Source organism: Lampris incognitus, chromosome 6 (assembly GCF_029633865.1).
Source record: "Lampris incognitus isolate fLamInc1 chromosome 6, fLamInc1.hap2, whole genome shotgun sequence".
In the NCBI taxonomy this organism is placed as follows: domain Eukaryota; kingdom Metazoa; phylum Chordata; class Actinopteri; order Lampriformes; family Lampridae; genus Lampris; species Lampris incognitus.
In genome coordinates, this window is record NC_079216.1 from 60,543,604 (window position 1) to 60,556,494 (window position 12,891).

The 12,891-nt window shown below is 40.9% G+C and overlaps 1 protein-coding gene across 1 annotated transcript; it reads left to right on the forward strand.

Annotated features, from left to right (window-relative positions):
* The first annotated feature begins 332 nt into the window (after positions 1-332).
* c6h15orf39 (chromosome 6 C15orf39 homolog) lies at positions 333-12,852 on the forward strand. Its single transcript, XM_056281290.1, has 2 exons — positions 333-705; positions 8,222-12,852. The coding sequence occupies exons 1-2, from the start codon at positions 366-368 to the stop codon at positions 9,301-9,303; spliced, it is 1,422 nt and encodes a 473-aa protein (XP_056137265.1). The 5' UTR covers positions 333-365; the 3' UTR covers positions 9,304-12,852.
* The last annotated feature ends 39 nt before the right edge of the window (positions 12,853-12,891 follow it).

Sequence of the window (12,891 nt, forward strand, 5' to 3'; positions counted from 1 at the left end):
AAAACCTTGACATCCAAAATCTCCCTCCACATTTGCTTCCGCTGTACAGCTACAAAATTATCTTCCCTAACAATCTGTGTCCTACCTCTGTTGAAAATCCAACGAGGCCTCCTGTTCAGCCCACAGTGGAGGTCAAACCCAAATCGGAGCTCAACAAAAAAGTCCGCCAGCATTTCCTTGAGCTCCACCATTCCCTTTGCCAGCTGGTGTCTAGCTTTGTGTCAGCCTCTCCAGAGAAGGAGCTTAGAAACTGGCTGTCTCATTTTGAATTGACTGAACCTGCATCCTCCTCAGTCAAAGTAAAGAACCTATCCTTTTTGATGGGGGTCAAAGCAAGGGAGGTGTGGCTTAGTGAGGATATCAAGATGACTCTCCATAAGGTTCTTCAGAGGTTGAGAGAGTACATAACCCTGAAGCAATGTCCATTTCCACATGTTATGCGGACAGGGGCAGTGTTCATCCCCATGCTGGTGGTGAAGGAGCTGCTGTTTCCTCAAGTCCAGGGCAGCTTCATTGACCAGGTGCTTCAGGAGCACAAAGTAAATTTGCGGCCCACCACTCTCTCAGAGGAAAAGAGTCTTACTGAGCTCTGTAAACGTTCCTGCTCCAACAAGCTAAAGAGGCTCCTCTCTCTCAAACACCTGCCGGACATTTATCCTGATGTAGTCAGCCTCTTCTATCATGCCTGTGTCCACAAGCATCTGGGTAAGTGTAAGTTTATGTAAGGTAAACTAATATGTGAAACTTTTTTTTTTTTTTTGCAAAACTATATTTTAGATCCCAATGTGTTTCTGGCCTTTCTCCAGTGAGTGGACACTGGTATGTGTTTCCTCTCTGTCATTGTGAAACCAAATGTGGTAAACTTGGAGGGGTTGTAGTTGCACAACTGTCATAACCATCCTTCACTGAGCAATGAATGAATTAGACTTGCTTGTCTAAGCAGTCCTGAAGTTGATGTTTTTATGATGCGAAAAGGAAGCAAATGGACAGCAGACATCTATTAAGAGGTTTGGCATGAGGTGCATTCTGAACCACAACATCTGCCGCTTGGTTTAATGAATTTGAAGTCACAGAAAAGATTTACAAAAGAGAACCATTATCACTAAACAATATAGACTGAAAAAACTTGTAAAATCATATTTGCTTAATTTTTGTATTGTATTCATTTTCTTGGTACAACCACAACTGTCATTACAGCCTTTTAAATGTCATTGCAGCTATACACAGTTGCGAACCTGTGTATCTGAGAATTTGTACAATTGAGCACGTGTGTTGAATCTGCTTTCTTTCACGTCTACCACAGTTTGTTAAAATTTTGAAAGGAAAAAAAGTGATTTGAGTACATGTGCAATGATGTCCTTGAGCAGAGCAATTTGTGGCCATCTGTATCTCTCCCATTCAGTACAGTCTTGACCATATAAGCTGTCTATGGTCATGGAATCACTTCTCCTTATTATACTATCTCAGTACCTGTTTTCACTACACACATAGAGAACTGTACATTACTTGGCAAGGCACAAAATATAGAGTGTCAAAATGACGGTACCTCCGGGATCTGGAGCAGACTCCAGTGTGGTCGGTCTTGGTTTATGTGCATTTGATCCATTGAAAATGACATACACCATGGCAGCAGCATTGCCTGCCATATTCCGATTTCAGAAAATCCCAATTTATGTTGACGGCGTATTGTAGTTATTCCTCTACAATATCACTGCTGGAACAGGCCAGAGTGACAAGGTTAACCACACAAGCCTTTTACCTCATGTCTGTTAATGAGATTCTCTGGGTTCAAGGCCCATTGTTTAGATCTGGTCAAGGTAATAAATACTCCATTTCAAATCCATTATCAACTGCACACGGTCTACTGGATTGTTCCCATCTAGTTTTAAACACGCAATAGTCCGACCTCTCCTGAAGAGCTTACTCTCCACCTTCTTGTTTTAAGCAATTTTAGACCAATTTCAAATCTTCTTTTTTTTGTTTATCGGATTTTCCCCCATTTTCTCCCCAATTGTACTTGGCCAGTTACCCCACTCTTCCGAGCCATCCCTGTCGCTGCTCCACCCCCTCTGCCAATCCAGTGAGGGCTGTGGACTATCACATGCTTCCTTCAATACACGTGGAGTCGCCAGCCGCTTCTTTTCACCTGACGGTGAGGAGTTACACCAGGAGGATGTAGCGCATGGGAGGATCACGCTATTCCCCCCCCAGTTTCCCCTCCCCCCCGAACAGGTGCCCAGACCGACCAGAGGAGGCGCTAGTGCAGAGACCAGGACACATACCCACATCCGGCTTCCCACCCGCAGACACAGCCAGTTGTGTCTGTAGGGATGCCCAACCAAGTCGGAAGTAACATGGGGGTTCAAACCGGCGATCCCCATGTTGGTAGGCAACGGAATAGACTGCCATGCCACCCGGATGCCCCCAAATCTACCTTTTCTATCTAAAATCTTAGAAAAGTCTGTTGCTCTTCAACTAATCGCACACATAAATAGTTTTAGTACTTTCGAGCAATTTCGATCAGGATTCTGTACCCACCACAGCACAGAAACCGCTCTCATTAAAGTCACCAACGACTTCTTGCTCACCACTGACTCTGATGCTCACTCAGTTTTAATTCTGCTTGACCCGAGTTCCACTTTTGATACGGTTGACCACAACATCCTTTTAAATCGGCTGGAAAACTATGTTGGCATTAAGGATACTGCTTTTGCCTGGTTCCAGTCGATAACTATCTGACAGATCTTTCTCTGTTATAATGGGAGAATTCTCCTTATCCCCAACCCCCCTCACATGCGGTGTCTTGCAGGGATCAATTCTTGGTCAGTTATTTTCCATTTACATGCTCTCCCTGGGTCAGCTCATCTGTCATCATTTTCACTGTTATGGGGACGACACCCAGCTTTACCTTCCGCTTACTGGTAATGACACACACGATCTGTCTTGTCTTATGGCTTGTCTCTCTGATATTAAGTACTGGATGTCACAAAACTTCTCTGGCTCAATGAGTCCAAATCTGAGGTCCTTTTATTTGCCCCCCCTAACCTAAAGTGGCAACCTAGAAAAGAGTCTAGGGAACCTGTCCTCCAATGTTAAGCGCTCTGCCCGCAGTTATGGTGTCTTTTTTTACTCCAAACTCCGTTTTGACACACAAATCACCTAGTACAGTCTTGCTTTCTCCAAATTAGGAATAACCACAAAAGTTTGGGGAAAACTTTTTTTTTTAATTTGGAATCACATTAATAGCATTTTACATAATCATCTTTAGTTAGATACTTTTACAAAATAATCCATCTTTTCTGCTTTTTACAGAGTAATTATATAGAACATAAACATAGAACATGGGGTGTTTTCCATTTGAGATAAAAGAAAAGGTACAAAAAAACATGCTTACATAAACAAATTTAAACAAAAGAGGGGCGTTTTTGGGGAAATATACACTTTCCAAAATTTCCTCAAATTTAGTTTCCTCAAGCCTCATGGAGAAGGTAATTCTTTCCATCACAAAAATTTCATAAATTCTATTAAACCGGTCCTCTATAGATGGTATGTCTGGCTTAAGCCATTTCTTTGTAAATGCTCTTCTAGCAGCTACACTCAATATTCCAAATAAGTAACTTGTATTAACGTTTGTGGGTGTTGCATGTAATAGACCAAAGAGGAGTTCATCGCAATTAAAAGTCGTTTTTTTTCCCCCAAATATAGTCACTAATTCTATATAAATCTTACGCCAAAAGGTATTGACTTTTGGGCAGGCCCAAAACAAGTGGTAGTGATTGGCTTCCTGGGAGCCACAATCTCTCCAGCAGCTGGAAGAGCCTGAGTGGTGAGGTGACTGAACAGGTGTGATAAAATATCTACTGAGGCTCTTCCAGCCAACACTGCCCATGAGGTTGAGCTTGTTATCTTCCACTGAGATTCACAATAGTTTGTCCAAACTTCCTCTGGAATGGAACGGTTAGTTTCCCGTCCCCATTTTTGTTTTATGTAGGCGGTGCTTGCTATCGTAATCTCCCGAAGTCCCCCTGTATAGCCTAGAGATTATTGTAAGCCCTGAATCAATCCTATAGGCACTAACAAAAACTTCCAAGTAAATTATTTTCAAATGCCTTTTGACTCTTAACATAAAACCGTTAATGTGATGGTGTACCTGAAGAAATCTATAAAAGCCACTATTATTTAACCCATGTGGTCTTTTCAACGTTGCCCAGTGTCCCCTGATTTAAAAAAAAAAAAAAAGAAAAAAGAATACAGTATGAGGACAGGCCCTGATTAGCCCGTCCTTTATAACTCGCATCTGATTTGTTTGGGGTCAAGTCGAGGCCGTGAGAGCACCATCTCGTAATTCTTATCTCTTCAAACCAGCCATTCTTAGTGATCGTATTTAGCCATGTTTTCAGAGATAAGATAATTCACTTATTAAATGTTTAAAAATGTTCTATCGTTACTAAAGTCGACTGTGTGTTTTCTGAAAGAGCCCTACAGCCGTGGACCTCCCTACCTGAGGAACTTAGGCTAGCAAACCCACGGCCTTCTTTTAAATCACTTCTTAAAACTCATTTGTAGTAAATCCGTTGTTGCCCAATTTTTATTTATTTTTTGTTGTTTATATTGTTTTGATTGTATACTTTTATAATTTTACATCTTTAATTTTATGTTTTTCTTTCATCAGCTTATTTTAATTGTTTTTATCATAGTCCTTGTTTTGTCAGCCCTAATTCTCTTCGTTTTAATTATGCTCTTGTGACTTTATCCTGACCGTGTTTTACCTTGTTGTGTGGCGCGGATCTGGCATTGTCTTATATTTTTATTGTATTTTGTTGTTTTATCTTGACTGTGTGCAGTATTTTATCCTGCTGTGTAAGGCAACTTGTAACGCTGTTCAGAAAGATGCGATATAAATAAAGTTTATTATTATTATTTATTTATTTTTTACAGAATCGACCTCTTCCTGATGCCCAAAAGAGAGCCCAGGTATATTTCTCTCGTTATGTTGTCCTTTGGCTTTACTGTTCTTTGCCACGTCTGATCGCTGCTCAACTAACACGTCCTCTAACAACTAATGACGAATCACAATAAGTTCCTCTTAACATGAGTATGTGACTCATTGGGGGGGGGGGGGGGGGGGGTCAGTCTTCCGTAATACTTTTACCGGTAACACTTTAGTATGGGGAACATATTCTAAGTAAAAAAACGTCATTACTAGTGAATTAGTAATGATCAAGATGTCACTTTAGTATAAGTAACAAAAACTTAATTTACAGTAATTTAACACTATGAACACTTGTAGTTTTGTGTGTTGTTATGTAAGAACAGACCATATTCATTAAGTGTTAGTAAGGGAGAATAACTCTTCTTGTGGTACTACCACCTTATAAAGTCCATACTAAGCAAAGCATATTGAGATGGTACTACTAATAAGCAATAATTCTGAGGTTATAGAGGGAAAACTCATAGTTGATGGCTCACTGGTTATATAATAAGGCCATGCAGAATAAGGCATTGAGTACGTAATAATGACCAATTAAGAGCCAATATGTTGCTAATTTGCATGCTAATAAGCACCTAATTAATGGTGACTATGTTCCCCATACTAAAGTGTTACCCTTTTACCTGGTAACTTGCCCAACCCAGAACAATTTAGGGGAGGCTAACTGTTGGATTTTGTCATCAAAGTCCAGGTAGAAGAAATTACATGGCTAGCAGAGGGGCATAAAGGGGACAGACGGCATGCTGGCGGGTTATGTGACCTCTGGCTTGGTGAGAAGTCTGTGGTTTGACATGCTGATGCCCCTGTTTCGTGCTTTCAGAAATCTATTCATTTTCTTAAAGGCCGACATTTTGTGGGAACATGATTCACTCAATTCACTGATCCAATTAAATGGTCTTCCATTGCTGAGTCAATTTCGGAGGTTGAGGCGAACAAATGGTGACGTCAGAGAAATGTCAAGACACGTTTGGACACGTTTATCGAGAGAAATGTTTCATCACTCATCTAATGCCCCTTTTCCACTACATGGTACCGGCTCGACTCGCAGTGTTGTTTTCCATTACCGTAACAGTACCCCCTCAATGTAGGTGGTCTGCATTGATTTTGGTAACTGCTCCAGTCCAGTAACAGTTACAAAAACGCCAGTACTTTCCAGTAATGGAAAACGAAAAAGTCGAGTCGAGCTGAGCCGGTACCATGTAGTGGAAAAGGGGCATTAGTGACCTCTTCAGTCTAAACTGACTGCAGGTATCCCCACCCTTATACACAAAACAGTTGTATAACGACCGAAACCGACCAGTTTCATATGCTAATAGGTGTGACCATTAACTAGAGTTTCAATGGCCATGTGTACTATTCACAGAGGATTTGGGAATGTTTGCAATCACAGCATTGTAAGGTGGCGACAGATGTACTCTTAGCGCCCCCCCCCCCCCCCATTCAGGGATGGTCGTTCCTTCTTAACATGGATAGCCTCCTTGCCTCCCCATTCAAACCAGCGTTCCTCCCTATCAAGGATGTGCACACCCTCTTCTTTGACAGAGTGGCCACTGGCCTGTAGATGGTGTACACTGTGGAGTCCTGGCCTGACGTGTTAGCTCTTTTGTGTTGTGCCATCCTCTTGACCTGTGTCTGTTTAGTTTTCCCAATGTACAAGTCACGGCAATCCTCCCGGCACTTAACAGTATATACTGTGTTTATTAGTGTTTGCTCTGTTTATGCCAGGGGACCCGATCCTTGGGGTGGACCAATTTCTGGCGCAGTGTGTTTTGGGGTTTGAGAGCAACTGAGATGCGGTGTTTGGAAAATAAACGTCTCAACTTTTCTGACACTCCTGCCACATATGGAATCACCACTGGTTTACGCTTGGGCAGCAGTTGCCCTTCTCCTCTCTTCGATTGGCTGGTGCACTGTTTGGGCATCTTACTGGCTTTGACAAATGCCCAGTTAAGATATCACACTTAACCAGGGCCTGTTTCATATGGGATTTCTCCCCTTCCCCGGCCGCTGTGTCGGTGGGGATGTTGTCAGCTCGGTGGTACAGCGTCCTGACGACTCCTAGTTTGTGCTGCAGTGGATGATGAGAGTCAAACCTTAAGTACTGATCAGTATGTGTTGGTTTATGGTAAACATCAACCATCAAATTTCCCCCATCACTAATTGCAATTTCACAGTCCAAGAAGGCTAACCTGTTTTTCACATCCTCCCTGGTGAACTTGATGTGGTTGTCCACAGTTCATGTGGTTGGTGAAATGTGGTACGTCCTGAGATTTAATTTTAACCAGGTGTCATCCACAAATCTGAACCTATGGCTAGGTGGTGTCCCTGGATAGGACATCAGAGCCCTTTTTCCACTCCCTCCGTATACAAGTTGGCCACTAAAGGTGAGAGAAATGCTTTTTTTTTTTTTAATTATTATCATCTGTCAGTGGCCATTAGCCTTTTTTGCTCAGTTTCATTTTTTTAACAACTTTATTTTTTGTTTATTCTTTTTACAATCAACATTTTATCTATCAGTATTTTATCAAGTTAGACTACTCACATTTCTGTTCACTGCTTAACTTCATATGGTTTGGGGCATTTTGGGAATGAACATTTTCCTTGTCCTGCCTCACTGCTCTAATGTCCGTTACTGATGGCATCCCTCACTGCAACTGACCTTTTCTCAGCCTACACCTAGGACATTTTATTCTGTCTCTGATGAAAGAAAGAAAAATGGTATTACAGACTGAGTGGGTCATGTAAGACTGAGCGGGTCCAAATAGCTGTTACTGTTGCTGAAACCTTTTCCTCGGTGTTTTAGTGAATATGACTAATCAGTTTTGTGCAGGAACGTTAAAGGGCCGTGGACTGGATGGGTTGTAGGCTTTGCTTTGGAATCCTAGTGGAGGAAGACTGCTTTGTAGGAACAGGAAATGAATTTGATTCTCTTCATGAGTTCCAGCTGGCTCTTGATTTGGCTCTTTTTCTTCTCTTAACACTAATCCTGACCCCTCTCCTCGTTAGCTTTTGTTCATCACTTCACAATGCTCTTTAGTGAAATGATAATGATCTTTATGCATGCTCAATAACCCAGGTAAGACGATCAAAGAAGGTTGAATCAGATCCTGATGAACTGATTCAACCTTCTCAGATCATGAAAGTCTGTTTTTTCCCTTGCCTTATTTTGCATTAACCTAATTTTTACAATTACACTGACCTATCCTATTTGCTTCCTTCCATTTATTGCAGCAGTGGAGCTTGATGAGCCTGCTAAGAGACACCCAGATGAAGACTCGAAAGAGACTGATCCTTCCAAGAGTTCTACATATTCTGATATCATCACATCCTCACTAGGCTCTGGGTCAGACGAACCAAGACAGCTGGAGGACCAGAAGAAAAACTCACAATTGAACAAGCATAGAACAAAAGGCTGGGTGAAGAGCAGGTCAGGGCATTCGGTTTTGGAGGATGAGGGAGTGAAATGCACAGTTCAGCTTGGAGATGAAAATGTTATGCCCACACTTGATGAGAGACAGTTGAATCAAGTTAAAGGGATTCCAGAGGAGAATCCTTCGCACATCACTCCTCAGGAGGAGTGCGAGTACTTATGTCCTTTGAGCTCAGATGAACTCGGGTCATCTACTAGTGACACTGAAATAGAGGGCGCCTCCACCCTGCCCGGTGTCAACCAATCCGCAACCCTAGCCAAATGCCAGGAAAGATCCAAGAACCATCCAGGCATGATTCTCAAACTAAAGAAGGTATCATTTAATAAAGACCACCACAGTAGAAGGGCCTGCTACCAGCCAGTTTCCACCACTGGAACGGTTTCTAATCCTTCCTTCTCGGAGGCCAAGAATGGACAGAGGAAGCAGACCAAAAGAAGCAAGGGTGACCCCCGCAGGAAAATAACATCCAGGGTCACCCACAGGTGGCAGATAACAAAGCGTTTCTCTCATGCCCTGCGACTTCTAAGCAGTTCTTCCCCAAGAAGGCACCAACCCCTCATAAAAATCAAATACTGCCCCTTCCTGTCTACCTTCCACAGCGCTGAGCACAGAAGGCGTTGGGTGCTTCGCTCGGCTGTCCAGAGGGCCCGGCAGGCCATGACGTTCTCCTACCCAGACCTGGTGGGGAAGAGAATTCAACATTTGTATGAGGAGGATGACAAGTCAGAGGTGTGGTACAGGGGAGAGGTGGTGTGTATCCATGAAGCTCACCCCAATCCTCTCAAAACTGTGTTTGAAGTAAGGTACGACAGTGAGCCGGAATGGAAGTACTACCTGGAGCTGTTGATCGATTATAAAAAAGGCTGGCTCAAAATAGACTAGGTTCTTCACAAATGCCTTACTCTGTGTTTTTGGTATTTCAACAGACTTTTGTTTTGAATTGATACTGTATGTGTATACAGTATCAGTATACAGAGAACGATTCTGTGGATGGAGTTTTTGGAATGTGTTGCACTGAGTGGAGGTGTTGGCCGTTTTTTTTTTTTTTGTTTTTGCTGTGTTCTGTTTTTGGGGTTTTTTAGATGTGTTTTTGTGTTGCACTACTGTGGGAAATGTAATTTTGTCTCTTTTGTATATGTAGTACATAATATGACCAATAAATTGTTCTCGATACAGGTAGTCCCGGGGTTACGAACGAGTTCTGTTTTTGAGTCTGTAATTTTAAAAAGATCCATAAGTACACATGGGTATATATGTGATTGATTTTGTTACCTGTTACAATATGGTAGAGAATTTTCATGCTGACTGGTTTCACTTGACTTTAATTTTACTGTGTGTGTAAAATGAAGGCAGTGGCAGTACTTTACCTCTGAACCAAGCTGCTTAAGAGCCTCTTGCTAAGATGTGCTCTGAGTCAGGGTATTTCCATGGCTGTGAACATTAAACTTTCCTGTCAGTTTTTGCTAGAATTGAAATATTTAATGTTTTCATAATTGCATTTTGAAGAACAGAGGCTCGCTTATATGCATTGTTCAGCTCTGAAATGTTAAAATGTCTGTGTTTTCTCATGTACATTAAGTTGTTCCTCTTAAGAGTTTGTCATGGGATATTTGTTTTGAAAGTAAAAAAAAATTATTTTCCAGAATCTTGAGCCATTTAATTTGAAATCAAAAGTAATCAGATTGAATAAACATACAAACTTTAAACACTTATCCATCCTAATGGCCATACTTTCTTTTGGGATGGTAGTAATCTTTTGCATCAGATTTCTTGAGCATCAAGAAACCAGCCAGATATTTTCTCAACTCAAAGCAGAAAAAAATATATAAAACTTTGTTAGAAGAAACACTCAACGGTAGGGAAAGTGCTCAACAAATGAGCAAAATAATTACTTGACTCACTGGATTTTTTATATATAATGTAATAACCTGAGCAAATTTCATGCCAGCAATAAGATATCATACATTAACCAGAGGCAGGTAACTTTTTTTAAGGATGTCTATACAACAGCCCATCAATTTTGCCTGTCATTTTTATTTTTTGGGCAGAATCAAGTATACATGGTCCTTGTCTCCCTCGTGTGGCATACTATTGAAGCTGCAACGTCTTCACGCCCAGAGCTCCTGAGGGGAGGTTATGTGGCCTAATGCTTCGTGTTGTGCTGATAGTGGAGAGTTGAGAACATTGAAATTACAGGAAAGGGGGTTTGGTCTGCACAAGTCACAGAAAGACCACACTGAAAGTTTTTTTTTGATTAAACAATACCTGCCACAACAAAGATGTATATTGTGCATTATGAAACAATCACCCATACCAGAGGGATGTTTGCAACATTTTGCACTTTAATATTTTCTCCAAAACAGACAACTAATTTCTTCCACATTTTTACACTATGTAAATACGAAATAAAACACCTTTTGATAGCATAAAGAAAAGATATATGTAGAAAAGTATTAAAAGTTTTTGGATGTCTCACTTTAATGAATGTAGCTGCTTCTGTTACTTTGTTAACTTGAAATGCTTATGAACTACTAGCAGACATGAAAACAGTGAGCCCTGGATAAGAATGTCAGCCTTATGATCACAGCAATAGCTGGTGTTCTGTACCTGCAAGACAATTTGAAGAAAACTGCCCACCTTTATTTGCTCAATGTGTTACTAGGTTTTTAACATGGGCTGAGACACAAAATAAAACAGGAAAGTGACATACAAACAACCACTTGAATCCTTATATTAACAATCTGCAAGTAAATCAGTGCAAAAACCTTTTTTTTTTCTTTTTTTTTTTTTTGCCAGATCAAAGTTAAAATGAAATTACCAAAATGCTTTCATTTCACCAATATTCTGGAAGACAACCACAGCTCTCTGTCAAGGTTTGTAGAATACGCTACATTATAAAATACACAGCGCATAGATGCATTATGAACATTTGGGTATCATAATTGAGACCAAGCCTATTCTAATGACTCACACAGTACTCCCAATAATGAGATTTCTCATGACATTTATTCAAATAAAACAATACAGATTTTTATTTTTTGCTAGGATAAAATAAGTTTGTTGAACATGTAAGCATTTGGGAGAGAATTCCTTAAAGATCTGAGAATGGGGTTAAAGGATGCGTTTTAAAGATGGCTGACACTTTGGTGTCATCTTCTGACTTGCACTAATAGCTGTATGTTCATGTCCCCTCGTCAGTCTTGTAAAAGACCGCAGTAATGCAGAGACATATGCGAGCATTTACAAGCAGAGAGCTTGACGTCCAGAGCGACCACCACACAGAAAAATGTGATACCTATAGGGGCAGTGGCATTTCACTGTCAATTCTTCAACATGTGTGCGAAAAACACTAATGCAAAAGCATGTCAACAGCATTATATATATATTTATATATATATAAAAAAAAAACAATCCTACAACCCTCTGAACTTTGCTCTATACTTCCCATCTGTCTACTAAGGCTCACGCAAGTCTGTCTGTGTAGCTAGGTTTAAAGCGATGCACGGACTCACTGCAATGTAAAAGATCTCGTCAAATAAACCACGGTCATCATCAGCCCCGCTCCATTTGGGAGTTCCCATCTGGAGTGATGCAAAATGCCTGACCCTGTATGACATTGATTACCAGCAACAGATAGCTGCGCTGTCAGTACATTCCATTACCCTCATTCTATAACCAAGGTGCAAGCTGAGTTTTAAGAGCTACCTCAAGCCACGTTGAGTGGGAAAAAAAAAAAAGAAAAGAAAAATAAGAGTGAATGTCACTCAGTTTGGCTCTTGTAAATTAGTAATGTTCTCAAACGTCTCTAAAAACAACTAAGGGAAGGTACAGTAAAAGGGTTAGCGTAGAGGGATTCTGGGCTGGTGCATTCCCCTTCACCTGTAAATTAATCCCCCCCCCCCCCTCGGTTTTCGAAACCTTCTGTGCACTTTCACAGGGTCCTCAATCTCAGTTCCTGACAAGTAACCGTTTCTGGAAGTCTCTATTTTAGAGTTAATGGTAAGTAGCGATTTACGCGCCACTGATGAGACTGAGGATGATGTGGTGGGGGGGGGGGTTGCCCTAATTGCCAAAGACCTAACTCCCACACTATAGTGGAAGGTAGAGACTCACCTTACACACCAAATGTACACCTTTTTGGAATATTGGTAAAGAATAAATATTTCTAAATTTAAAAATTATGCAAACACGTGCCACTCTTGCTCTTTAATTTCCATGCATATGGATCACTTACAAAATTGAAAAATACAGACTTGCTTTTTTGATCTTTTCTCTTTTTTCACCCCGAAATGTCTTTGCCCCTTTGCAATCAGCCAAACAACATTCAGCGATCCAGACAAGGATCTCACCACACATAGCAGACATGGCCAGGACAATTAAAGCTGTGCTTAAAACATTTTCACACGAATGAATGGAAGAAAAAAAAGTCAAAATCAAAGAATAGAAAAAAAATTGAAATTAAGATGGTTC

Bases quoted from the DNA above. Each gene is read 5' to 3' on its own strand.
- c6h15orf39 (XM_056281290.1), top strand. From the start codon at position 366: ATGACTCTCCATAAGGTTCTTCAGAGGTTGAGAGAGTACATAACCCTG. The intron at 706-8,221 runs GTAAGTGTAAGT...CATTTATTGCAG, and splicing joins CTGTGTCCACAAGCATCTGG to CAGTGGAGCTTGATGAGCCT.